The sequence below is a fragment of the Pristiophorus japonicus genome, chromosome 17, assembly GCF_044704955.1.
Source record: "Pristiophorus japonicus isolate sPriJap1 chromosome 17, sPriJap1.hap1, whole genome shotgun sequence".
In the NCBI taxonomy this organism is placed as follows: Eukaryota; Metazoa; Chordata; class Chondrichthyes; family Pristiophoridae; genus Pristiophorus; species Pristiophorus japonicus.
Window position 1 is genome coordinate 96294434 of NC_091993.1, and position 27853 is coordinate 96322286.

Below are 27853 nucleotides of genomic sequence, written 5' to 3' on the forward strand. Positions count from 1 at the left end.
ATACATGAGCAAGACCAGAAGAAAGAATTAATAGACACTCTTTCCATTTTTACTGCTACTCTAAATCTTGTTCCCATGTTAAAAGATGTTGGTGGAAGTTAATCAAATATTTGCGGTGTTGCAGCTACTCCTCAGATACTTGGATCAGACCAGGCTTTACAATGTGCCCTATGAAGATGGGTAAAAGAAAGAAAGACTTGCATTTATATAGCGCCTTTCATGACCACTGGACATCTCAAAGCGCTTTACAGCCAATGAAGCGCTCTTGGAGTGTAGTCACTGTTGTAATGTGGGAAAGTAAAATTGTGACAGTATGTTGCATCCTGCAGAATATTGCTGTGAACAACAACCTGATCATGGACTTGAATGAAAAACAGCAGCAAGGCGAGGAAGACCAGAGGACAACCATAGGCAGCAGACTGGTTCCTCTGGGCAGGGAGTCGGGTTCAGAAGAGTCTAGTTGCTTGGTGCTTCTACTGTGCTCTGCAATTGGACACATTTTTCAATAGAACACATTTAAAGTTAGGAAACTGTTGGTCACTTTATTTTGGCAACAAACTTTGTGTGTTCAGTTTGGAAAACAATTGCGATTGTTTTCTGTACAATGAAAGGTGACAATTCTATTTAGTGAATCAGTGCAGGCAGCATGTTTCAGTGCATTGGGTGTGTTTGAGTGAAAGTAATGTATTTGAGTGTATGTGGTCTATGGCTTTAATTGTCTTTGGATGGAGAATTCCTGATGAGCCAAACAGTGTTTTCTTTTCCAAGCATTCATGCTCTTTTTGTAATAACCTACCTTCAAGCTTGATGCCACCTAATCACGATTTTTTGACTTGCCTTGCCTTATCTTCTGTTCTTTTCAACCTAGGTACCACTTGACCATGTACCTAGATTTCACAATGTAAACATTATTTATAAATACAAAACAGAGCTCGCGATATATTTGCAGAGTTTATAAAGCATGTTGCAAAATGAATTTTTTAAAATAACAAACTGGTTTAATAATCTGAGAAAATTAATTTTTTATTCCATAGTGTCTCAAATCACCATCATTAACATTGTCCTTATGTTTCTGCAGCCACAAAAATAAGCTTTGTCTTTGACCATGTGAATTGACTGTGATCATGATGCATTATCCCTTTTAGTCCTTCTCAGCTTGTCTGCAGCCTATGACATGGCCGACCATACCATCCTCCTCTCCTTTGTTGTCCAGCTCAGTGCGACTGTCCTCACTTGGTTCCACTCGTACTTATCCAATTATTGCCAGAGAACCCCAGCAATGGCTTCTTTTCCCACCCCTGTATCTTTATCTCTGGTGTCCCTCAAAGATTTATCCATGCCCTCCTCCTCTCCCTTATCTACATGCTGCCCCTTCGTTACCTCATCCACAGCTTCTACATGTACGCTAACAACATCACCTCTATTTCTTCGCCACCTCTTGTGACCTCCGTTTTCAAATTGCTTGTCCAACATACAGTCTTGGATGAGCCATAATTTCCTCTAGTTGAATTTTGGTAAGGCCGAAGCCAACGTCTTTGGCCTCCAGCACAAACTCTTTTGCCTTGTCACCAATTCTTTCTCCCTCTCGGGTTGAAGAAGACTGTTCATAATCTTGGCATCATAATTAATCCTAAGCAGAGCTTCTAACCACATATCCTGACAAAGAACATCTACTTTTACCTCCACCCGCCTCCATCCCACCTTAGCTCATCTACTCCTGGAGCTCATCTCCAGATTTAACTATTCCAATGCTCTGCTGTCTGGCCTACCATTCTCCACCCACTGTAAATGTCAGATCATCCAAAACTGTGTTGCCTGTATCCTATCCCACACCAAGTCTCATTCACCCATCACTCTGTCCTTGATGATTTACATTGGTCTTGGTCCCCCAACACCTCAAATGGAAAGTTCTTACTTTCATTTTTAAATTTCCATGGCCTTGCCCCTCCCTATCTCTGTAACCTCCTCCAGCTCTACAACTCCCCTCAAACTCTTGTGCAGACCCCTTTGCCTCACCATTGGCGACCATACTTTCAGTCTCCAACCGCCCCCCCCCCCCCACCACCTGACCACGTCTCGCCCCTTCTTTAATGCCCTCCTTAAAACCTAACTCTTTGACCAAGCATTTAATTGCCCTTCCTAATATCTCCTTCTTTGCCTTGGCATTCATTTTTATTTTTATTTCGCCTCTGTGAACTACTTGAAATATTTTTCAATTTTGAATATGCTATATGAATTCAAGTTGCTGCTGTTGTTGATTTCTGAACAAAGGCATAGTTACAAAAAGCATCCAAGATAGCCATCTCTTATTGAATGCAGAGAGGTAGAGTTTCCACTTTGGGCACAATCGGCAAAACGGGTGCAAATTGCACTCAAAATTGCGCAAGTTTTGAGACTTTTTTCTTGAGTTTTCTTTCAAACTCATTTAAATATCACCGAATGCAAAATCTGCCATGAACCAGCGCAATCAGGCATTGTTTTAAAAATTAACTTTAAAAGAAAATTTGCTTTATAAAATATTCCTTCATATATTTAAAAGTGGTAACAGTTTGATTAATACAGCTGAAAATGGGTTTATCATAAAAAAATAAGCATGTTAACCATAGTGTGAATCCACCACCTGTCAGTAACCTGATTTTAAATCACTGAAAATGCCTTTTAAAAAAACTATACAGAACCATTTGCTTGTTATATCTGGGTACAGTAATCAGTTTATTAGTAAATTATAAAGAAATTACACAAAAGCTTTAAAAACATTCCTATTAGTGCCCTTGCATCCAACAGAACCAGCTTAATATTTGGAGCCTCTTCAAAGGGCTGCAAATGTGTACATTTAGTGGAAACTCCCAATGGTGATTCATTCACCCTGGAGGAGTGGCCAATTTTGTGGCGGGCCTGCTTCTAGCACAATGTTTTTTAACTAGTGCAAAAGATCACAGTAACTCTATTTGCGCGGGATTGAATTTGCGCTTAAAACTTCACAATCTTTTGTGCCAGTTACGCCAATTTCGGCCGAATTACACTGCAAAAATCAGTGCTACTGAGCAGAAGCTCCAGGTGATAGGTCTGGCTAGTTATGTGCATCGGTTAACAATGCCACAGGAACCAGTGCTTCCGTTACAGATTCAGCTAGCTGAAGATTTTTTTTTAAACGGACTAATCCTATCTAAATTATATGATATAAAGGTCTATTTTGCAATAAAAATATCTAATTTCCCCTGTTGTTCTGCCTAATCTATGCACCTTCCGTGGCTGGGAGTGTGAGCGTGTCCCAGACTATCCTCAAAGTGGCTGCAAAAATGTGAATCTCCTTTCTTCCTTCAGACGATATGCTTGGCTTCCACTCAGTGCCTGTGCCCAACTAAGATTGGCGACTTAATTGGTGTTCAAACTTGGATCTTTGCATTAGGTGGAGGATTGCATTTATGTCCCAATGCACCACATCACTAGTTAAGAAATCCTATTAAATCATAGCATTTGATATGAACAATCCTTACCTATTAAAAATAACAATGGTGTAACAGTTTTAGAATCATTTAGTCATACTAAAGCTTAGAGCCAAGTACTTCTTACAAATAAACTGAAATCCTGGATCTTCTTATTTCAATGAATTTCCCGGAATGGCCGCATTTCCAACACATTACAATGATTTTGCTTTAAACCAGTTGGAATACGGTGACCTCCATTTAATGAAATGAAACTTTTTATCTCTCAATCTTCTTTCTTCACATTGGGCCCATTTCCTTTCAAAGTCTGTTGCTGTCAAATCATTCTACAGAAAATGTCTACCATAAAAAGTGCATATCTCCATTACTATTTGCTGCTATACAGTCAACTCCAGTATATTACGAGCAGGGAGATTACATAAATATATGTGTGACACAGATTGCGACCCCAATCGAGTAACAGTGTATTATCTGCTGGTTTCATTATTTGAATATTTTTGGCTCCCCAACCTATTGCACTAAAATATTTCACTGCATAAAATACTCAGATTTTATAATCGTGAGGTGCAGAAACAGATTCTAGATACGAAAACAAAAGGATTGTCAAATGGAAGAAAGATACTTGGGAGGCACCTGGGAAAATATTATTTAATTCGCATTTACAGATTATAACCTGTAGATTATGGTCTTGGAAATAAACTGTGTGCGGAAAGAGGGAAGCATTAAGTGCTTACTGGAAAAATCAATTTAGGACTAGAAGGAACATTACACTGAAACTGTGTTTCTTTTTAAAGTTGAAATGAAGAGAAAGTTCTCTATGAATATGGATGTGAGCAAATTAAATTTCACTATAATAATCTGCTAAGAGATTACAAAACATGTAAGTTTTTTTTCTAGTAATTGCTAATCAGAGATCAATATAAATACTAGGGATCAGTGAGCAATGTGTAGGTCATGTTTTGGGGGTCAGTTCAGTCTCTGCCAATCTATCAACCTGAAATTTCAGGGACAGCAAACCAGGTGACAACTCACCTCTGTACGACTTCTATCTGGTGTGCCTTCATGTCGTTGACATTTCATATAGTGCCTGAAAGGGAGAAACTTGAAGCACAATTGTGGATTGACTCCCTGGCATGGAGAGTCTCACGACACTTTCATTTGACACTACATAAATCCAGCACAATGTCAAACCTCAGTCTCCCGCCTATAAGGTCCAACACAACGTCCTTTGGACCTGCTGGGCACTTATTAAACCCATCTAAAGTTAATTTAAATATTTGGAGACTGGGGAATATTACATTTTAATTTCTAAGCAGGACACTTGGAGTTCCAGCAAGGCATTGCGAACAGGGTATTTTTCTGCCGAGCACCCATATTGAAGCTGATGGTCGTAGTCAGTTACAATATAAATGCAGACTTAAAATTTCCATTCCTTTTCCTCAGCTTCACATTTTCTAACACTTTTCATTGGAACGTCTCATATTTAAAAAAAATTGTTGTCATGCATATGTATGTTTCATAACCTTCTTGTCCTATTCGTCAAATAATCACAGCTCCCTGAAAAAGCTGTGAAGTCATAATCAGCAAAATGTGAACAGTGTATTGCCAAGGTGAACAGCTGCAGCATCCCGAATCCGGAGCCCTCGGGACCGAGGCCATTCCGGATTTTGCGTTTTGCCGGATTTTGGAACGTCTTTCTGATGTCATGAATCCGGAAACACCCAAGCCCAGGTTCGGGTATTTCCGGATTTCGGAAAGGTGGGTGCTCGGCGATGAGCTGTTCCTGTTGCCAGGTGGGGCCCCACTATCGTGGAAGTGTTTGGGCGTGGGCTCTGCCGAGGAGATGTTCACGTGGACCCCACCGAGCAGATGTTCGCACGGGGCACCGCCGCCGAGGACCTGATTGGGCGGGTCCCGCCTCTGAGGGAATGTTCGCACGGGGCACCGCCGCCGAGGACCTGATCGGGCGGGTCCCGCCTCTGAGGGAATGTTCGGGCGGGACCCCGCCGCCGAGGACCTGATCGGGCGGGTCCCGCCTCTGAGGGAATGTTCGGGCGGGACCCCGCCGCCGAGGACCTGATCGGGCGGGTCCCGCCTCTGAGGGAATGTTCGGGCGGGACCCCGCCGCCGAGGATCTGATCGGGCGGGTCCCGCCTCTGAGGGAATGTTCGGGTGGGACCCCGCCGCCGAGGACCTGATTGGGTGGAGCCCCGCCGCCGTGGAGAAGTTCCTAGTCTGGCCCGAGGTAGGTGGGGCCGGGCAGCCGAGGTAAAGGGGAGGGAGGGGGGCCGGGGCGAGATTCGGGCTGCGTGAAGTCGGGGCGGGCGATGTCAGGCCGGGGCGAAGTCAGTTCACCGAGGCGGGGGGAGTCCGGATATCAGAACTTTTTCCGGTTTCTGGACAACCCCGCCACGGATCGGCCCTTTATCTAGATTCTGGAACATTCTGGATCCCGGAACTCTAGATTTTGGAGGTCGAACCTGTAATTGCTTCTTCCTAGAAAACCGCATCTTCATCATCCAATTAGTTGCATATCCATATATTATACATAGAACCATATTAATTTGCTATGTATACTATTTTTACTGCAAACATTTTGCAACAGACGACTGAATCAGTTAGCAGATCAATAAAAGAAGGCTTAAAATCATTTTCTGTATGGAATAAACCGACAACGGGATTGTGTGAAGTTTTGGGTCACAGATGTAAGAGTGCCACTACAACATGAACCCAGATATCCACCCTTGATCCTTTTAAAAAGCAGTTTCATTTTGGGTGTGAGCTGTGCTTAGTCAACCACTATTCACTAGCTATTTCCCAATTGTACAGCTGAGTCAGCACCATTCCATCCCCAATCAGAACAGCCCATTTATTAGCCTTATTATGTGCCAGCTCACAATTTACCTTTCATCTCTGCACGCGCTCTGGGGCAAAAAGTGATTCGTTTCTTCACATTTTCTCTTGTCTTTTCTTTAGTTTTAAATAGAGGTTTTGGCCACCATGCTCCAAATAGACATTGCACCTTCATTAAAAATCAGCATGTTTGCTTTACTGCCTGGTTTAGTGGCACAATAGCTATTTGAAGGGGACAAATTATTTTTCCATGCAAACGGCTTGAGTACGAAGATGTTAAGAGATTATTGGTATACCACAAGAACACTCCCTGTAATTCCTTTTAGGAGAGGTTGTGGGAAGAAGGCTGCTTGCTTTTGATTGATGCTTTGTACCAGGTGTGATTTTAACGCTTCTATTGCTGGTTGAAATTGTTGATCATTCAAAAAAAACAACAGACACGATGGGCTGAATGGCCTCCTTCTGTACTGTAAATTTCTATGATTCTGTGAACTTTGGAGCATTGGCATGAACTGAGAGCAAGAATTCAAAGGGATTCATCTGTTTTCAGTAACCACTCCAAGTACAGTGTTGTATTGTTCACCAAAAGTATTTGCTTGTGAAATAACTCAATTTGTGAATAAAGTAGTTTCATAATTTAACCTGTTACAAAATCTATCTTGCATGGCTGATACTATCTATCTCTAAAGTGATTCAAAATGTAATGGAATCTTTGTCCTATGGCATCCTATATATGATAGGAAGTCCAGGCTTGCATCAGGTGAGAATGAGTAAAGTATTAGGAGCAAACCAGAAACATTACACATATTTGGAGCAGATAGCCACCCCCTTCCAGGTTGGTTCAGTGGTAGCACTCTCATCTCAGAGTCAGAGGGTCATGAGTTCAAGCCCCACGCCAGATACTTGAGCACATAATCTAGGCTGACACTTTCAATGCAGTTCTGAGGAAGTGCTGCACTGTCAGAGTTGCCACCTTTCGATGAAGATGTTAAACCAAGTGGATGGGAATGATCCTTTGTTTCATTGCTGTTCGTGGGCCTTGATGTGCACAAATTGGATGTCACAATTTACTACATTGTACCTGTGACCACACTTCAAGATAATTCATTGGCTATGAACAGTTTTGAGACATTCTGAGATCACGAAAGGCGCTATATAAATGCAAGTTCTTTTACTGTCTTTCCCCAACTATATAGCTTTGACTCATTCATGGGTTTTTCCCCTGACTCCAGAAAAATTCCTGGTTTCCCAAAGTCAAGACCAAAATCAGGAAATTTCCCATTGAGGAATCTCCACTTTTTAGAGATGCAATGATATAAACAGATTCAAAATTCCCACGGTGTAGTGAATATGTGAAGCTTTAATTTCTTTTGTATAAAAAGTAGCTAAATAACAATACAAAGTAAGTAAAACAGATCTAGACATATAGGTTAAGTTGCCTATTCAAAGTGCCTGCATGCATTTGTAAAGCAATACATTAATCAAACACATCATCATCATATCATAGGCGGTCCCTCGAACGAGGATGACTTGCTTCCACATGAGTTCACAGATGTTTCAATGAAGGACCCGATGTTCCAGTCCTAAAACTCCAAGAGGCCTGTGTGTGGATTTTTTTAACATATGGTGGCCGTTGCACAACAGCCACCACACGGGCTTGACAGAGCTAGGTCTTGGTCCAGTGGCAAGGCTCAACCAGGACGACTGGAGACCTGTTCTGCTGCACAGACCTAGTGCGCACACATATCACAGTGTGGGCTGGCCCATGCTGCCACTGGGTCCTTGCCTCTTCTAGGCCCCGTACTCTCATTTGCCGCACCTCCGCCACAATCTCTCACCACTCCTCCGCCACAAACACCCGCTGCACCTCTACCATGATCCCTCACCACTCCTCCACCACAAAAACACTCTTCACGCCTCCACCGTATAAGGTGGCCAAGGTTAGTGGGAAACTAGAAGATTGGGAAAATTTTAAACGACAGCAAAGAATGACTAAGAAAGCAATAAAGAAAGGAAAGATAGATTACGAAAGTAAACTTGCGCAAAACATAAAAACAGATAGTAAAAGCTTTAACCGATTATATAAAACGGAAAAGAGTGACTAAAGTAAATGTTGGTCCCTTAGAAGATGAGAAGGGGGATTTAATAATGGGAAATGTGGAAATGGCTGAGACCTTAAACAATTATTTTGCTTCGGTCTTCACAGTGGAAGACACAAAAACCATGCCAAAAATTGCTGGTCATAGGAATGTGGGAAGGGAGGACCTTGAGATGATCACTATCACTAGGGAGGTAGTGCTGGACAGACTAATGGGACTGAAGGTAGACAAGTCCCCTGGTCCTGATGAAATGCATCCCAAGGTATTAAAAGAGATGGCGGAAGTTATAGCAGATGCATTTGTTATAATCTACCAAAATTCTCTGGACTCTGGGGAGGTACCAGCGGATTGGAGAGCAGCTAATGTAACGCCTCTGTTTAAAAAAGGGGGCAGGCAAAAGGCAGGTAACTATAGGCCGGTTAGTTTAACATGTGTAGTGGGGAAAATGCTTGAAACTATCATTAAGGAAGAAATAGCGGGACATCTGGATAGGAATAGTGCAATCAAGCAGACGCAGCATGGATTCATGAAAGGGAAATCATGTTTAACTAACTTACTGGAATTCTTTGAGGATATAACGAGCATGGTGGATAGAGGTGTACCGATGGATGTGGTGTATTTAGATTTCCAAAAGGCATTCGATAAGGTGCCACACAAAAGGTTACTGCAGAAGATAAAGGTACGCGGAGTCAGAGGAAATGTATTAGCATGGATCGAGAATTGGCTTTCTAACAGAAAGCAGAGAGTTGGGATAAATGGGTTCTTTTCGGGTTGGAAATCGGTGGTGAGTGGTGTGCCACAGGGATCGGTGCTGGGACCACAACTGTTTACAATATACATAGATGACCTGGAAGAGGGGACAGAGTGTAGTGTAACAAAATTTGCAGATGATACAAAGATTAGTGGGAAAGCGGGTTGTGTAGAGGACACAGAGAGGCTACAAAGAGATTTAGATAGGTTAAGCGAATGGTCTAAGGTTTGGCAGATAGAATACAATGTCGGAAAATGTGAGGTCATCCACCTTGGAAAAAAAAACAGTAAAAGGGAATATTATTTGAATGGGGAGAAATTACAACAAGCTACAGTGCAGAGGGACCTGGGGGTCCTTGTGCATGAATCCCAAAAAGTTAGTTTGCAGGTGCAGCAGGTAATCAGGAAGGCGAATGGAATGTTGGCCTTCAATGCGAGAGGGATGGAGTACAAAAGCAGGGAGGTCCTGCTGCAACTGTACAGGGTATTGGTGAGGCCGCACCTGGAGTACTGTGTGCAGTTTTGGTCACCTTACTTAAGGAAGGATATACTAGCTTTGGAGGGGGTACAGAGACGATTCACTAAGCTGATTCCGGAGATGAGAGGGTTACCTTATGATGATAGATTGAGTAGACTGGGTCTTTACTCGTTGGAGTTCAGAAGGATGAGGGGTGATCTTATAGAAACATTAAAAATAATGAAAGGGATAGACAATATAGAGGCAGAGAGGTTGTTTCCACTGGTCGAGGAGACTAGAACTAGGGGACACAGCCTCAAAATGCAGGGGAGCCAATTTAAAACCGAGTTGAGAAGGAATTTCTTCTCCCAGAGGGTTGTGAATCTGTGGAATTCTCTGCCCAAGGAAGCAGTTGAGGCTAGCTCATTGAATGTATTCAAATCACAGATAGATAGATTTTTAACCAATAAGGGAATTAAGGGTTATGGGAAGTGGGCGGGTAAGTGGAGCTGAGTCCACGGCCAGATCCGCCATGAGCTTGTTGAATGGCGGAGCAGGCTCGAGGGGCTAGATGGCCTACTCCTGTTCCTAATTCTTATGTTCTTATACCACGATCTCCGACCGCACCTCCACACCAAACATTCGCTGAACCTCCGTCACGATCACCCACCAAATCTCAGCCACGATCCCTCATCACACCTCCGCCCTGATCACTCGTCGCAAGTCCGCCAATGACTCGACAAACACACAACACAATTGTATGCATAATTAACTCTTGGTAAACAATAACTGAAAATGCAAGCACACAGGACTAGTTATGGATAGCCCCATGCACATTCCAGATGATATTTACCGATCCAACTGGAATCAAATTGTTTGACATGTCATTAGTAAATCTACAATAAAAGATTAAAGGTCACAAATGTTCTAAGATTGATTTTGTATTCATCGAAGGGAGCAATGAACACTTTCCATTTTGTGCATTCAGCGTCAGCATTAGGTACACAAGGGTCTGGTGTATAGGACAGTTAGAGCAAAAGTAAAGCTTCTTCCGCTCTGCCCCAACATTGCACTTTAACCCTAATCTTAACAGCTTCTGCGCTAATGTGCCATTTTTCCATTACCAGCCATCTTGTGGCCTTTGAACAAGATTGTCAATTTAGTACCAATTAGTGTCCAGTTGAGGATAGTGTTGTGAAACTGGGAACTGGACTGAAACTACTCAAACTCATTTCATCTAAGAAGATTTTTTTAAATTTCAATGTCATATTTCTAATACACTGTTGCTTCTGCCAACACTTACCCACAGGTTGCCTATTATTTAATTCAATACAGGATTGGAATGTGAGATATTGAAAACAATACTGGAAACAAGCTAATAAAGCAAGTTATTCTCATTTGTAAAATGTGCTACACAAGTTTTTTTTATTTAACTCACGTAACATTTAATCTGCCTTCTAAGTCACGGAATACTATATTGCTGTGTTGTTCAAGTAAACCCAAGTTTGGCAAACTACCATCACAAATAGCCATGAAATCGTTGGGATGATAGGACAGCGAATAAAATATAGATTTACTAGATCTTTACCAGTTAGTTTAGTGACTGTTACTTCTGACCATGTTGGATTAAGGCCAGGTTAAATTGACCAAAAAATTATAGGATCGTATACTGCTGTGGCTGAACAGACCTATTAGAAAGTCAAGAATAACCAAAGTGGTGCAAGAATTGGCAGAAGTGAAGCTGTGGTAAAAATTGTTGCTGTACAATTCAGAGAGCAATTGAGTGGTTTAAATGAAAATGAGCCAAAAGTTGACATAAATCAATCAATTCATTATTGAAAGCTACAATCCACCTTTCTAATCATTATATAGGCTGGTACAAATACTGAAGAGGCACAGCACATATTGAGAATCACAATAATTCTTGGCTAAGACATCTGGCCATCTTCTGCCGCATCTGCTATATTTGTTCTCCTCAAAGTTTCCTTGACTTTGATAAACTCTGGCACATTCTTCCATTCTTCCAACTTTTGCTGTTCCTGTTCATACTTTGGAAGAAAAATGAAATCATTTTTCACAAGAAATGCTATTTCATAGTACCATAAAACAAATTCATGAAACACACTTAAAAAGTGACATTAGAATGCATATAACTCACCCTCCGTAAACTTGAGCTCATCCAAAACTCTGCTACCCTTTTTCTAACTCGCATCAAGTCCCGTTCACACATCACCCCTGTGCTCGCTGATCTTCATTGGCTCCCAGTCAAGCAATACCTCAATTTTAAAATTCTTATGCTTGTTTTCAAATCCCTCCATGGCCTTGCCTCTCCAAATCTCTGTAAACTCCTCCAGCTCTATAACCCTCCGAGGTCTTTCTGCTCCTCCAATTGTGGCCTTTTGCACATCCCCAATTTTCTTCTCTCTACCATTGGCGGCTGTGCCTAGGTGCTAAGCTGTGGAATTCCCTCCCTAAACCTTTCCGCCTCTCTACCTCTCTCTCTTCCTTCAAGTCGCTCGTTAAAACCTACTTCTTTGACCAAGCTTTTGGTCACCTGGTCTTTTTCATTACTTTTTGTACCTATGCACTAGCTGTAGTGATTTTCGTACATGGACACCTACATCCTTTTTTCCTCCACAGCTCCCAGTTACTCCCCATTAACAAAATATTCTGATTTGTCCTTCTTGGATCTAAAGTGGATGACCTCACACTCCTTCACATTGAACTCCATTTTCCATAGTTTTGTCCACTCACTTAGCCTGTCTATATCCCTTTGTAACTTCCAGTTCCCATCTACTACAACAACACTTGCATTTATATAGCCCCTTTAACGTAGTAAAACATCCCAAGGCACTTCACAGGAGGTTATCTTTGCATTCTAGGATGATGCTGAGGCCCCAGTACAGATTCCTGGGAAACACTACTTATCACATCTTGTCAATCAGAGAATGTTTCGTTTAACCCTACTCTCTCTCTCCTACCTCCCGACCAATTACTGACCCATGTTACAAGGTTCGACTCATTAATATATATCGAAAAGAGCAAGGGTCCTAATAGCGTCTCCTGGTGAACACCACTTTACATTTCTCTCCAGTATGAAAAATAACCATTCATCACTCCTTTCTGTCCCTTGCCAATTTCATATTCTGGGTCAAAATCCTGGACCTCCCTGCCTAACAGCACTGTGGGAGCACCTTCACCACAAGGACTGCTGCGGTTCAAGAAGGCAGTTCAGCACCATCTTCTCAAGGGCAATTATGGATGGGTAATAAATGCTGGTCTTGCCAGCAATGCCCACATTCCATGAATGAATGAATTCACACTGCCGCTATCCCTTTAATTCCCTGGGCTTTAATCTTGCTAATAATTCTATTATTTGGTACTTTGTCAAACACCTTTTGAAAGTCCATATACACAACATCAACCCACTACCCTCATGAACCCTCTCTGTTAATTCATCAGAGAACTCAATCAAGTTCATCAAACATGATTTGCCTTTAACAAACCCGTGCTGACTTTCATTTACTAGGCCTTACTTTTCCAAGTGCCAATTTATTTTGTCCTGGATTATTGCTGCTAAAGTTTCCCCACCATCAACATTAAGCTGACTGGCCTGCAGTTGTCAGGTGTATCCCTCTCCCTCTTTTTTAAACGGGGCGTAACATTTCAATTCTCCAGTCCTCTGGCACCCCTGCCCTCCTCCCTCTCCATATCCAATGAGGATTGGAAGATTGTGGCCAGAGCCTCCGCAATCTCACTGCCTATTTTCCTCAGTATCCTAGGATGCCTCCCATCTGGACTGGGTTACTTTTCTACTTTGAGGACGGCCAATCTTTTAAGTACCTCTTTCTTGATCTATTTTTATCCTATCCAATATCACTACTACCTCCTCCTTTACTGCTACATTGGCAGCATCCTCTTCTCTAGTGAGGACAGATGCAAAGTACTCATTTAGAAACATAGGGACCAAGTTTCGAGCCGCGCCTAGAACGGCGCAGTCCCGACCTGGACGCCCGTTTTTCGCGCCAAAAAGTGCGCCTAAAAAAACCTTCCAGATTCTCCAGCTCCTTGCAGGTCGTTTCCAGCTTGGTGCAGCGCAGCATGAGCTGTATGGGGCGGAGCCAGGTCCCTGCGCTGAAAACAGTGCCGGGACCTCTGCACATGCGCGCTACAGTGGGCGCGCATGTGCAGTAGCTCCAGGCGCCCAAAACTGTGTGGGAGGGGCCGAAGCATGCAGTCCCTAGCCCTGGCTGAATGGCCTCACTGGGGCTGCGTGAATAAGGCTCCTCCCATGGCCAGCTCCTGCTTCCTCCCGACCCGACTCCCACTTCCCCCTCCCACCCCCCCTCTGGACTGGACCCGACACCGACCCGACTCCCGCTTTCCCCCCCCAGACTGGACCCGATACCGACCCGACTCCCGCTCCAGCCACCCCCCCCCCCGACTGGACCCGACCTGACCTCCCTCCCGGTACCACCCCCTCAACTCCGACCCGTGCTCCCCCCGACGCGATCCCGACCCGACCCAATGCCACCTACCTGTAAATCTGGTGCTGGGGACGGGCCCTGCCCGAAGTCTCGGGCCCGGCCGGGCCCAGCCAGTTCAGCCTCCCTCCCCTATCTCCTTTCCCCCACCCCCCCATCTCCTTTGCCCCCCCCCAATCTCCTTTCCCTCCCTCTCCTTTCCCCCCCTCTTCTCCTCCTACCCCCTCTTCGCCTCCTCCCACCCCCCTTCTCCTCCCGCCCCCCTTCTCCTCCTCCCCCCCTTCTCCTCCTCCCCCCTTCTCCTCCTCCCCCCCCTTCTCCTCCTTCTCCCTGTCAGAAACACAGAGAGTGAGAGACACACACAGACAGACAGACAGAGAGATAGAGACACTGACAGAGACACACTTGGGGGGGGCATCCCAGCACGCTGTTGGAGGGCTCCCGGTGCTGCAGTCGGTAACTAGAAAATGTTTTATTTATTTATTTTTTTTTTTTTAAATATTTCTTATTAATTTTTTTTGATTGATTTATTGGTTGATTTATTGATATTTTTTTATCATTTATTATTGATGATGGCTCTTTATTTGTAAAACTGAAGTGTTTAATGTTTGTAAACTTCCCTTTAAACCTCCCCCCCCCCCCATTCCCTACGCCTGATTTGTAACCTACGCCTAATTTTCTAAAGTGTAGACAAGGTTTTTTCGAGCTTACAAAAATCTTCACTTACTCCATTCTAAGTTAGTTTGGAGTAAGTTTTCACTGACGAAACTTTGAAAACAGGCGTAAGTGGCCGGACACACCCACTTTTGAAAAAAAAATTCTGTTCCAAAGTGAAACTGTTCTAACTGACTAGAACTGGAGCACACTAAATGGCGAGAATTCCGATTTCTAAGATACTCCGTTCTACACCAGTTGCTCCTAAAAATCAGGAGCAAATCATGGCAAGACTTGGGGCCATAGACACATAGAAATTCGGCCCTTCGAGCCTGCACCGCCATTCAATATGATCATGGCTGATCATGCAACTTCAATACCCCATTCCCGCCTTCTCTCCATACCCCTTGATCCCATTAGCTGTAAGGGCCACATCTAACTCCCTTTTGAATATATCCAACAGACTAGACTCAACAACTTTCTGTGGTAGAGAATTCCACAGGTTCACCACTCTCTAGGTGAAGAAGTTTCTCCTCGTCTCAGTCCTATATGGCTTACCCCTTATCCTTAGACTGTGACCCCTGGTTCTGGACTTACCCAACATCGGGAACATTCTTCCTGCATCTAACCTGTCCAGTCCCATCATAATTTTATATGTTTCAATGAGATCCCCTCTCATTTTTCTAAATTCCAGTGAGTATCAGCCTAGCCAATCCAGTCTTTCTTCATATGTCAGTCCTGCCATCCCGGGAATTAGTCTGGTGAACCTTTGCTGCACTCACTCAATAGCAAGCATGCCCTTCCTCAGATTAGGAGACCAAAACTGCACACAATACTCAAGGTGTGGCCTCACCAAGGCCCTGTACAACTGCAGTAAGACCTCCCTGCTCCTGTATTCAAATCCTCTTGCTATGAAGCCCAGCATGCCATTTGCTTTCTTTACTGCCTGCTGTACCTGCATGCCTACCTTCAGTGACTGATGTACGATGATACTCAGGTCTCGTTGCACCTCCCCTTTTACTAATCTGTCACCATTCAGATAATAATCTGCCTTCCTGTTTTTGCCACCAAAGTGGATAACCTTACATTTATCCACATTATACTGCATCTGCCATGCATTTGCCCATTCACCTAACCTGTCCAAATCACCCTGCAGTCTCTTAGCATCCTCCTCACAGCTCACACTGCCACCCAGCTTAGTGTCATCTGCAAACTTGGAGATATTACATTCAATTCCTTCATCTAAATCATTGATGTATATTGTAAATAGCTGGGGTCCCAGCACTGAACCTTGTGGCACCCCACTAGTCACTGCCTGCCATTTAGTACCTCAGCTTTTACCTGCCTCCACAAGAAGATCTCCTTTTATGGCCCCAAATGGCCTCACCCTTCCTTTGACTGCGCTTTTACTATTTATATGTTTACTATTAGAAACAAAAGCAAAATACTATGGACGCTGTCAATCTGAAATTAAAACAGAAAATGCTGGAAACACTCAGCAGGTCAAGCAGCATCTGTGGAGAGAGAAACAGAGTTAATGTTTCAAATCGATGATAAAAGCAAAAAACTGTAGGTGGTGGAAACTGAAACAAAATTGGAAAATGTTGGATACACGCAATATCTGTATCCTCTCCACAGATGCTGACTGACCATCTGAGTGTTTCCAGAATTTTCTGCTTTTATTTCTGTTGTATATACTTTGCCAGTTTTATTGAATTTTAAAAGATACATTTTTTGATCTCCTTGGTTCCTGGTCAAACTTCAAAGGGTATATCACAGGGAGCATCTACCTTCTAAGGCTATAAGAGAGAGAAAGAAAAAGAGAGCAAGAGAGAGACAGGCAGACAAAGATCAAGACAGAGAGACAGAGAGAGAGTCAGAGATCCAGGGCCCAAAATTCCACATTGCCTTTTTTTGGCGTTATTTAAGATTAACGGCCGATTTTTTAAACCGAAATAGCGCCCCAAAAAATCCGAAGATTCGCCATTTTTCTCTTTGAATTTGGCGCTGCACAGAAAGACCTTCGCTTCTGTGGGTGGCACTAATTGATCGCGGCAAAAAACTGACGCCCCGTTCTGCGCATGCCCAAGCATTTAGGTTTCCAGGGTAACGTGTAATTGTACAGCTTTACTCTGTAGCTAACCCATGCTGATTTTTCCAGTGCCGACCTGCCGTGATTTTCTGCATTTTCTGCCCTTATCCCAGCCGAAAGGAACACCTGCTGCCGCCCCTATCCCTGGCCGAAAGGAACTTACAGAAAGTGTCTATCAAGAAAGATGGGTTAATGGTAAAAGCCAGCTTATACTTTTTTCTCGTCAGGGGGTTGTTTAACAGGACCCCGCTGCTGCCGCCTCTATCCCCAGGCATCAAGTCCCCACTGCTTCCGCCTCTATCCCCAGGCAACAAGTCACCACTGCTGCTGCCCATATCCCCGGCCAGATGACCCCGCTGCTGCCGCCCCTATCCCCAGGCAACAAGTCCCCACTGCTGCCGCCCCTATCCCCAGGCAACAAGTCCCCACTGCTGCCGTCCCTATCCCCAGGCAACAAGTCCCCACTGCTGCCGCCCCTATCCCCAGGCATCAAGTCCCCACTGCTGCCGCCCCTATCCCCAGGCAACAAGTCCCCACTGCTGCTGCCCATATCCCCGGCCAGATGATCCCACTGCTGCCGCCCCTATCCCCAGGCATCAAGTCCTCACTGCTGCCGCCTCTATCCCCAGGCAACAAGTCCCCACTGCTGCCGCCCCTATCCCCAGGCATCAAGTCCTCACTGCTGCCGCCTCTATCCCCAGGCAACAAGTCCCCACTGCTGCCGCCTCTATCCCCAGGCATCAAGTCCCCACTGCTGCCGTCCCTATCCCCAGGCATCAAGTCCCCACTGCTGCTGCCCCTATCCCCAGGCATCAAGTCCCCACTGCTGCCGTCCCTATCCCCAGGCATCAAATTCCCACTGCTGCCGCCCCTATCCCCAGGCATCAAGTCCCCACTGCTGCCGCCTCTATCCCCAGGCATCAAATTCCCACTGCTGCTGCCCCTATCCCCAGGCATCAAATTCCCACTGCTGCCGTCCCTATCCCCAGGCAACAAGTCCCCACTGCTGCCGCCTCTATCCCCAGGCAACAAGTCCCCACTGCTGCCGCCTCTATCCCCAGGCAACAAGTCCCCACTGCTGCCATCCCTATCCCCAGGCAACAAGTCCCCACTGCTGCCATCCCTATCCCCAGGCAACAAGTCCCCACTGCTGCCATCCCTATCCCCAGGCAACAAGTCCCCACTGCTGCCATCCCTATCCCCAGGCAACAAGTCCCCACTGCTGCCGTCCCTATCCCCAGGCAACAAGTCCCCACTGCTGCCATCCCTATCCCCAGGCAACAAGTCCCCACTGCTGCCATCCCTATCCCCAGGCAACAAGTCCCCACTGCTGCCATCCCTATCCCCAGGCAACAAGTCCCCACTGCTGCCGCCTCTATCCCCAGGCAACAAGTCCCCACTGCTGCCGCCTCTATCCCCAGGCAACAAGTCCCCACTGCTGCCGCCCCTATCCCCAGGCAACAAGTCCCCACTGCTGCCGCCTCTATCCCCAGGCAACAAGTCCCCACTGCTGCCGCCTCTATCCCCAGGCAACAAGTCCCCACTGCTGCCATCCCTATCCCCGGCCGGATGACCCCACTGCTGCCGCCTCTATCCCCAGGCATCAAGTCCCCACTGCTGCTGCCCATATCCCCGGCCAGATGACCCCACTGCTGCCGCTCATATCCCCGGCTGAATGGCCCGCTGCCTCTGCCCCTATCCCCGGCTGAATGGTGCTGCTGCTGCTGAAAGAACAAAGAGCAAGGAAATAACTGCAGACAATGAGAAACAAGACGACTGATCTGACTGCCCTGCAGAAAGTGTCTATCAAGAAAGAGGGATATAAACAAGATGGCTTCTGTCACGCCGATTTGGTATGATAAGATTTTTCAAGGCGGTCCCCAGTGCCGTTTTTGAAAAAGTCCTTATTGGCGAAACTCGCAAAAACTCGCATAAATGGCGGTATGGGTTTGACCCCGAGTGACGTCATAAAACCTGAACTAAAAAATCGGCCTTTACCTGTTAAGGACGGCGTTCCCTAGGTGAAACTTGCAAAATTAAGTTAGCTCCAAAAAACAGTGATACCTCCAAAAATTTGGAGCTAAATGGTGGTGAATTTTGGGCCCCGAGAGAGAGAGAGAGAGACAGAGCAAGAAAGAGAAAAAAAGAGATGCAGATTGATTGATCCATAGGCTTCAAATCTGAAAGTTTTTGTCAACAAATTATATTTCAGCTTTAGGACAAAGGTGACATCTATTATTTTCCACATTCAAGAATGATAATTATGTTCTGAATATTACCATGAATCTGGTGTTTTTCTTCACTAAGTAGAATTTATCATCGATACATCTATTCTGTAGTTTATAGCCTGAGCCACTGCCTTAGAGTTTATTCTATCAAAGTCTACATCAACCTCAGGGCTCATAAGTATCAGCACAGGACTTGTAAATAATTCAGTAAGCTGAAGACAGCACAGTGACACCAGGTTATGTTCAACCCTCTGGGCATGTGACATGATACTGTGTAAACAAATGTCATTCTGTTTTGTAGGGGGTGAGGCTCATTAATGGGAATAATCTTTGATGCGGAAGTAAAAGTCCAAAAACAAAGCAGCTGCTTGACAGGATACATTTTAAATCTCACTTCATCTTTCACATTACTTGCAGTAGCTAAAAAAAGGGCACCACAGATTCATGTTTACCACAGATCAAAACATTTTGCTTCATTGGTAGTTTGAGGTGTGGTGTTTCAGTCGTCATATTTTCAGTAAACAGTTAACCAACAATACCTTTCTTGTATTTGTACTGAGTTTTATAGTGCCTTTAACTCAGAAAATGTCCCAAAGCACTTCAGGAAAATCAGACATAGAGTCAGAGGAGGATTGAAAGAGGATACAGTCAAAGGGAGGGGGTGAGGCTGTTGAGGGATTTAAATACAAGACTGTAAATTTTAAAAATTGAGGTTTTCAGGTAGACTTGAAGCCAATATAGGTTATCAAGGGCAGAGATTTCAGTAAGTAGAACATGATTTGGGATAGGGTACAGGCAACAGAGTTTTGTCTGAGCTGATGTTTATGGAGGATGGGAATAAGAGCATTCGAGTTATCAAGGTGACAAAGGAATATGACAATTTCAGTGGCAGATGGGCTACAGTAAGGGTGCAGGCAGGCAATGCGATGGTGGTGGAAGTAGACAGTCTTAGTGAGCGAGGAAGTATGGGATCAGAAGCTCAGCCCAGGGTCAAAAGGACACTGAGGCTGCAAACAGTCTGGTTCTGCCAAAGAGGAGAATGGAGTTGGTGACAAGGGTACAGAGTTTGTGACAGGGGCCATGGTTGGTGGTTTCAGTCTTTTAGACTTCCCAATGTTTTGTTGGAATAATCTGTAACTTATTGAAGACTGGATGGCGGACAAGCAGTCTTACAAGGCGTTGAGAGAGATAGTGGAGAGGTGGAGTTGGGAGTTATCAGTGTACGCGTGAAAGCCAGTTCCATGCCTGTGGATGATTTTTCCAAGGGGCAGCATGTAGATCAGGAAGAGGAGACAGCCAACAATGGATCCTTGGGGATTCCTGAAGCGATGGCAAGGGGTTGAGAAGAGATGCTATTGCTGGATATGCTCTAGCTAAGATTGGAAATAGGTTAAGAAGGGAGAATACATTAGCTCAAAATATCAATTTTGCTTTAATCAGGAAAGAAATGGCCTATTTTCTGAGTATATATATCTGTGTGGATTATCACTGAGCGGGAAAGGAATTTTACCACATAATCTAAATTTAAATGGATAAAGAATTAGCCAAACTATTTGTGTACTTAACACAGGTTCCCTCGATGTTTTAAAAAGTAATATTTGAAACTACAGACAAATACATTTTGGTTTCTAATTTGTTAGAGTTAAGAATTCTCATCTAGTACTCATAAATTGTGGATTTACATCAAAGACTTTAGTCAAATCCTACTTTTCTTTGAGGAAGCGCACCTCAAATAGGATATATAATTTCATGATACAAAATCTAGAAACACTTCAAAATACATGAAGAATTCTGAGGTAAATTCTGAGGTGCAGGAATTCCCCAAGTCAGTGACACTTGCTAACCGGTTTTCAGTTTTGAATACTGGGAAAGGTGACGACTCCTTGGAGGAATGCAGTAAGAATCAAACCCCCGGCACCATGGGAGATTTCACACAGGGCAAAAAGAAAGAAGAGGAATACAGTAGTCTTGGGGGTTCGATAGTTAGGAGCATAGACTGCCGTTTCTGTAACCACAAATGTGATTCCCGAATGGTATGTTGCCTCCCTTATGCCAGGGTAAAGGATATCTCCGAGCGGGTGAAGGACATTTTGCGAGCAGAGGGTGAAGGTGGTCCGTATTGGAACCAATGACATCGGTGGAAAAAGTGTTGAGGTCTTTCAGGCAGAGCTTCAGGAGCTAGGAAAAGGATTTAAAAATAAGACCTCAAAAGGTAGCAATCTCAGGATTACTCCCAGTGCCACGTGCTGGTGAGTATAAAAACAGGAGGTTAGTGCAAGTAAATGCGTAGCTGGAGAAGTGGTGCAGGAGGGAAGGTTTCAGATTCTTGGGGCATTGGGACTGGTTTTGGGGGGAGGGGCACCTGTACAAGATGAACTGGTTGCACCTGAACAAAGCTGGCACCAATTTTCTCGCTCAGAGGTTAACTAGCATTGTTGGGAAGGGTTTAAACTAATTTAAACTGGAGGGATACCAGAAAATAGTAAAAGAGGTTAATTCTGGAGGGGTACCAGAAAATAGCAGAAAGGAACAAAAATGAGATCAAAGGACTGAGAGATATAAACAGCAGTAAAATTAGAAATATCTCAAAAATTGCAGAGTCCAGATTGAGGAAAATTGCAAAAGTGATGAAGGAGGAATTAAATTGTATATATGTCAATGTCTGTAGTGTAACTAATAAAATTGGTGAGCTACAGGCAAGAATTTCTACATGCAATTATGGCGTGGTTGCATTAACAGAGACGTGGCTCAAACATGGCCAGGAATGGGTTCTTAATATTCCTGGTAACCAAGTATTCAGGAATGATAGAGAAGGAAAAAGAGGAGGCGTGGCCGTATTGATTAAGGATGATATTACAGTTCTAAATAGAAAGGATATACCAGATGGTTTTAGGACTGAATCTATTTGGCTTGAGTTGAGGGACAGAGTGGGGCTGTTACATTGTTGGGAGTATTTTATAGAACTTCAGTGAGGCGATAGATGAGCAAATTTGTCAGCAAATTTCAAAGGCGTGTAACAAAAATGGAGTAGTAATATTAGGAGACTTTAATGACCCTAATATATACTGGGAAAAACAGGGCTAAGCGTAGGGGAGGAGAGGAAATTCTTATATGTGTACAGGAGAACTTTCTCAATCAATATGTCTCCAGTCCAACAAGGAAGGAAACAGTGTTGATTCTGGTTCTGCGAAATGAAGTAGGGCACATGGAATGTGTTACAATAGGCGATCATCCAGTTAACAGTGACCACAATATAATTCAGTTTAAAGTAATTATGGAAAGAGACCAGAAAATATCAAAGGTAAAAATGTTCAACCGGGGAAGAGCTAATTACAGTGATTTGAGAAGGGACCCAGCACAAGTAGATTGGAAAAGTATAAAGTGTAAGCAGTTAGCTCAGGACAAAGTTGGACCTATTAAGGACCCAAAGGAAAATCTTCATCTAGAGGCAGAGGACATGGTTAAAGTATTAAATGAGTACTTTGCATTTGTCTTCACACGAAAGCCGATGTTGTGAAGGTTACACTAAAAGAGAGGGAAATCATGGACAGGATAGTAATAGATAATAAAAATGTGCTAAAAAGATTAGCATTATTGAAAGTTGGTAAGTCACCTGGTCCAGATGGAATGCATCCTAGGTTACTGAAAGAAGCAAAGGTAGAAATAGCAGAGACATTGGTCACAATCTTTCAGTCCTCATTGGATACAGGAGTAGTGCCAGAGGACCGAAGAGTTGCTAATATTATACCACTATTCAAGAAAGGGGGGAGAAATGAATCAAGAAATTACAGGCCACCAGTCAGCCTAATATCATTGAGGGGGTGGGGGGGAGTTATTGGAAACCATTATTAGGGACAAAATAAACTTTTATTTGGAAAAACATGGGTTAATCAAGAAGAGCCGGCATGGATTTTTTTAAAGACAAATCTTGTCTGACTAACTTGATTGATTTCTTTGATGAGGTAACAGAGAAGGTTGATCAAGATAGTGCAATAGATGTTGTATATGGCCCAACTTTAACTACAGGTGAATTCCCTGTTCAGGCCTGAGTTAAAATGATAGTTGGGTCTCAATGATGTAATCGGGCCACAAAATGTTGAATCTGGGCGCGTGTCCTTGCTGCCCGCTCAGGAGAGCAGTTTAAAATTGCAGATGTTGCAATCATGGCGGCTTTCAGACAGGTAAGAGCCAGAGCGATTTTAACTGTCCACCCGCCAGGTTTCTGCTGAGCGAATAGGGTTAAAATCGCCTCGGAAAGCATTTTACAAAATGCCACACAGGAAGCTTATTAAGAAGATGGAAGCCCATGGAATTAAAGGGAAACTGGCGGTATGATTACATAATTGGCTCAGTGACAAAAAAATAAAGGGTGGTGGTATATGGATGTTTTCAGACTGGGAGGTGGTTTGCAATGGTGTTTCCAAGGGTCAGTTTTGGGTTCATTATTCATTTCAATTCTTATAAACAACCTAGACGGGTGTAGGGAGCAGCATTATAAAGTTCGCTGATGATGCAAAACTTGGCAAAGTAGTAGATAGAAATTAGGATAGTTATAGGCTTCAGGATGACATAACCTGATGGTGAAATGGGCAGAAGCATGGCAGGTGGAGTTCAATACGGAGAAGTGTGAAGTGATGCACTTTGGGAGGACTAATATGGAAGCTAGTATGATGTTGAAAAGTGTAGATGAGCAGAGAGACCTTGGTGTCCTTAAAGATGGCAGGACAAGTTGATAAAGTAGTTAAAAAAGCATATGGGTTGCTTGGGTTTATACATGGATGAATGGAATATAAAAGCAAAGAGGTCATGCTAGAACCTTATAAACTACTGGTTAGGCCTCAGCTGGAGTATTGTGGACAATTCTGGTCACCACACTTCAGGAAAGATGTAAAGGCCTTAGAAAGGGTGCAGAAGTTTACCAGGATGTTACCAGGGATGAGGGACTTCAGTTATGAGGAGAGGTTGGAAAAGTTAGGACTGTTCTCCTTGGAACAGAGACGGTTAAGAGATGACCTCATAGACGTTTCCAAGATGATGAGAGGTTTTGATAGAGTAGATAGAGAAAAATTATTTCCTGTGGTGAGTGAGTCAATAACCAGAGGTCAAAGATTGAAAATCACTGGCAAAAGGTCTAGAGGGGAGATGAGGAGTATTCTTTTCACTCAGAGAGTTGTCAGGATCTGGAATGCTTTACTTGAAAAAGGGGTGGAAGCTGATCCATAAATAATTTTAAAATGAAATTGGACAGGTGAGGCTGAGGATTACAGGGTTACGGACAAAAAGCGGGGATGTGGGACGATGCACGACCGCTCTTTCAAAGAGTCAGCACAGATACGATGGACCAAATTGCCTCCATCTTTGCTGTAAGTTTCTACGATTCTAACTTCAGGCAGAAAAAAAATGAAAGACTTTGCACCATAAACACTAGGGGCCTGAAATTGGTGAAGGCCAAAACCCGCCCAAGTGTCGCCCAAAGGACCGCCGATGGCTGCCGAGAGACCAGGTGGTACTTTGCCAGGAAGATTCCTCTAAGAGAGGTGGCAGTACCGCCCGGCGGCCAAATAACAGCTTATGCCGCCAATCTGGGTGGCAGCGGGTGGGAGCTCTAAATCGCAGCGGCAAATGCAATTGCTGCCCAAGTGCCGTCGAGAATGGAGATGGGCCCAGGGAGGGTGGAAGACCTGAAAATGAAAATCGTCACCAAAACAAAAAACACCGGAAGACCTTCAGGGGAGTCCATACAGGTAAGACGCTGTTAAAAAAAAAAAAAATTAAAAGATGTTCACTAACCTTTTTTTGCAGGTCTTCATACTTACTGTCGGGGTTAGACCTGCCTCCACACAGCGGTCCTTCCCCCTGCTGCCGCCGACTCCCGCCAACTCCCGCCCACACCAAAGTGGCAGCTCGGCGGGCGGGAAGACACTTGTACTACTTGGCCGCCAACAGCCGTCAGTGGGCGGTTCCCGGCGGTATTCCCCTCCCGCCGGCTGCCGCCCGAGTGGAAACTGGCACAGAGGGGAGGCCGACGGCAAAACTCAGCGGCAGTCGGCGGCAGCAGGCAGCAGTGCGCTGTAAGGCCACCAATTTCAGGGCCATGGAATATCAATGTAGTTCAATGTGCCAAGCAATTTACTACTTCCAATTAGGTCATTCTTAAAAATAAACCATAGCAGGGGAGCTCGAGTTAATGCCACTGAAAAACAGAAATGAGTTAAAAGGCTGTATAGATCTCAAATATCATAAGTACAAGTGGTTTATAACCAAAATCTCAATCATGATAGTAAATCGCAGCCTCTCATATCTGATACCTTAATTGTTGAAAGCCGTAAAATAATTACTTCCTTCTCTTACTGTTACCAACGAAGCTAATTCCAGGGTCAACCTGCCGTCATCCCACAGCCTTGCGCATCTAACTCGGGCGGCTGTGAAAGCACAACACAGACCTGATTGGCAGAAGCGAGCGACTTCATTCAAGCCATTAACTGCTTGTTGAGATTTTGACTTTTGACACCGGATTTTGACTTTTAATGCAGGAGCGAGGGATTCACACAGCTTAGAAATCTCGCCTGTGAAGGGGAGCTGGAAGCTCAGTGGCCATTGGCAAGTCCAATCATTGAGAGCTGGGAGAAACGCATAAATACTGCAACATTGCACCTCATTACATACCTCATGGAAAGGCTCTTGCTCACTCCATTTTGTCCACAGATTTAGGTGTCAGCAGTTTGCAGGTTATTTCTGAAACCTCGGAAACCACTCTCACCACATTGCCTCTCAGTATCAGAACATTGAGGGATTGGCCCTCTAATCTCCATTTTACCTGCCATCCACTACATCAGCATTGGTGCCGCTTATACTGTCTCACCTTGGTTCTCAGAATCGGACCATTATGAGCCTCACCGCAAGTAGCAGCAGCCACGACAGCAGCCTTTTCCCAACCACCTGATGCTCCACAGCAGAGAGGAGGGCACCACAGGGCTGCAGCGCGCCGGAGGCGATATCCCCAACACAGGGTATGCAGGCAGAGGATGAGCTTCCTCAACATAACTAAGCAGCAGTGCTTCAGGAGTTATCGTGCCAGGTCATCGCAGACATTTGTACCTTGCTGGAACAAGACCTGCTGCCCAGAGGGTCTGGTGGACACTCCTTACCAGTGATTGTGAAAGTGACCATCTCCCTAAACATCTTCGCCTCAGGTTCCTTCCAGGGATCTGCAGCAGACATTTGCAGGATCTCGCAGTCGGCTGCCCACAGATGCATCACCCAGGTCACCGATGCCATGATTCACAAGTCAGCCAATTATATCAACTTTGCCACTGATGAAGGCAGTTTTAATGAGCGGGTGCTTGGCTTTGCGGCGCTGGCTGACTTCCCACCGTTGCAGGGTATCATCGACTTCACACATGTGGCCATAAGGGCACCCCATCATCACCCAGGAGTGTTTGTGAACCAGAAGGGCTTCCACTCCCTCAATGTACAGCTCGTCTGCAACCATAAAAAGATCAGCATGCATGTGTGTGCCAGTTTCCCTGGCAGCTGTCATGACTTTCATGCTGCACCAGTCCACCCTCCCTCAGCTCCTCGCACCTCCAAACAGCCTTTCTGGTTGGCTACTTGGAGGCAAGGGCTATCCACTGAAGACCTGGCTTATGACACCCTTGACGATGCCTAGTAGTGATTCTGAGGAGCATTATAATGAAAGCCACGTGTCCACCAGATGTGTCATAGAGCAAGCAATAGGCATGTTGAAGATGTGCTTCAGATGCATTAACAGATCTGAAGGAGTCCTTCAGTACACACCAACCAGGGTCTCCAGAACCATAGTCGTTTGCTGAGCATTGAGTGGAATTGCAAGACGTAGAACGCTGTTGTGTATATAATAACTGTTAGACTGAGTACTGTTTAACTCCAAGAGGTATGACCTTGGCTCTGCTTTATTAAGGCCCAAAGTGACTAATATACAAAATGGCTGGCCTTTTATACTTGGGCTGCACACACGTGCGGGCAGCCCAATGGCCTCCAACAGTGACGCCATCTAGTGGCTAGTGATCCCAAAAGTACATACAAGACAAGCGCAAAGCCTCTTCAGAGGAGGAGCAGGAGGAGAAGGAACTTGAAAAGGAGATTGCATCAACAGTGGCACATATTGCTGCCCAGGAGGCCTGGGATGGCCTCATCATGGTCAGATTTACTTAACTTGCTTCAGTGCACCCAGATGGCTGCCACATTCTGCCCCTCCCCCCCACAATACCATAAAGCATCGCTTCAATGATCCAAGCCATTCCTCTCAGTCAAACCTCCAGTGCTCGTGGTTAAGAAATGTCTCACTATTCACTCCAAGTGACAAAACCATTTTCAAGGTAGCAGGCAAAAATGGACAAGGCCGGAAAATGGTGCAAAGAAATTCATTTATCAAAATAACAAACTTAACACTAGCATTTTTTCATACACCTATGTGTGTACCCTTGTGCATCTACTTTTGTGGGTTTTTTTCTTTCCTGAGTGTTTCTACGAGATGCAACTCCTGTGCTTCAGCAGAGGTAGAGGTAGGCTGCTCACTTCCCTGCTGCGACTGGTTAGACACTTTTGGCGGATGTCCTCTGGGTTTTGGAACCTGTGAGGGCCCCACCAAAATCTGCTCCTCCTGTGCAGGGGCAGACTTGACAGCTTTTGCAGCCATGATGTCTGCAAATATACAGAGAATGGAGGAGTCCATCTCCAACATGTACACGACCATGTCACAGGCAATGGCAATGATGTGCTGCTCCATGGAAAGGATGGCCACCTGCATGG

At 44.7% G+C, this 27853-nt stretch overlaps 1 protein-coding gene across 1 annotated transcript in view; it reads right to left on the bottom strand.

Annotated features, from left to right (window-relative positions):
* Positions 1-7691: 7691 nt before the first annotated feature.
* Positions 7692-27853, bottom strand: part of LOC139227867 (protein FAM107B-like) — a 94389-nt gene continuing 74227 nt past the window's right edge. Inside the window, exon 5 of the mRNA XM_070858958.1 lies at positions 7692-11653. Within this exon, the coding sequence (XP_070715059.1) occupies positions 11534-11653 (120 nt within the window). The 3' untranslated portion in view covers positions 7692-11533. The remainder of the gene's footprint in view (positions 11654-27853) is intronic.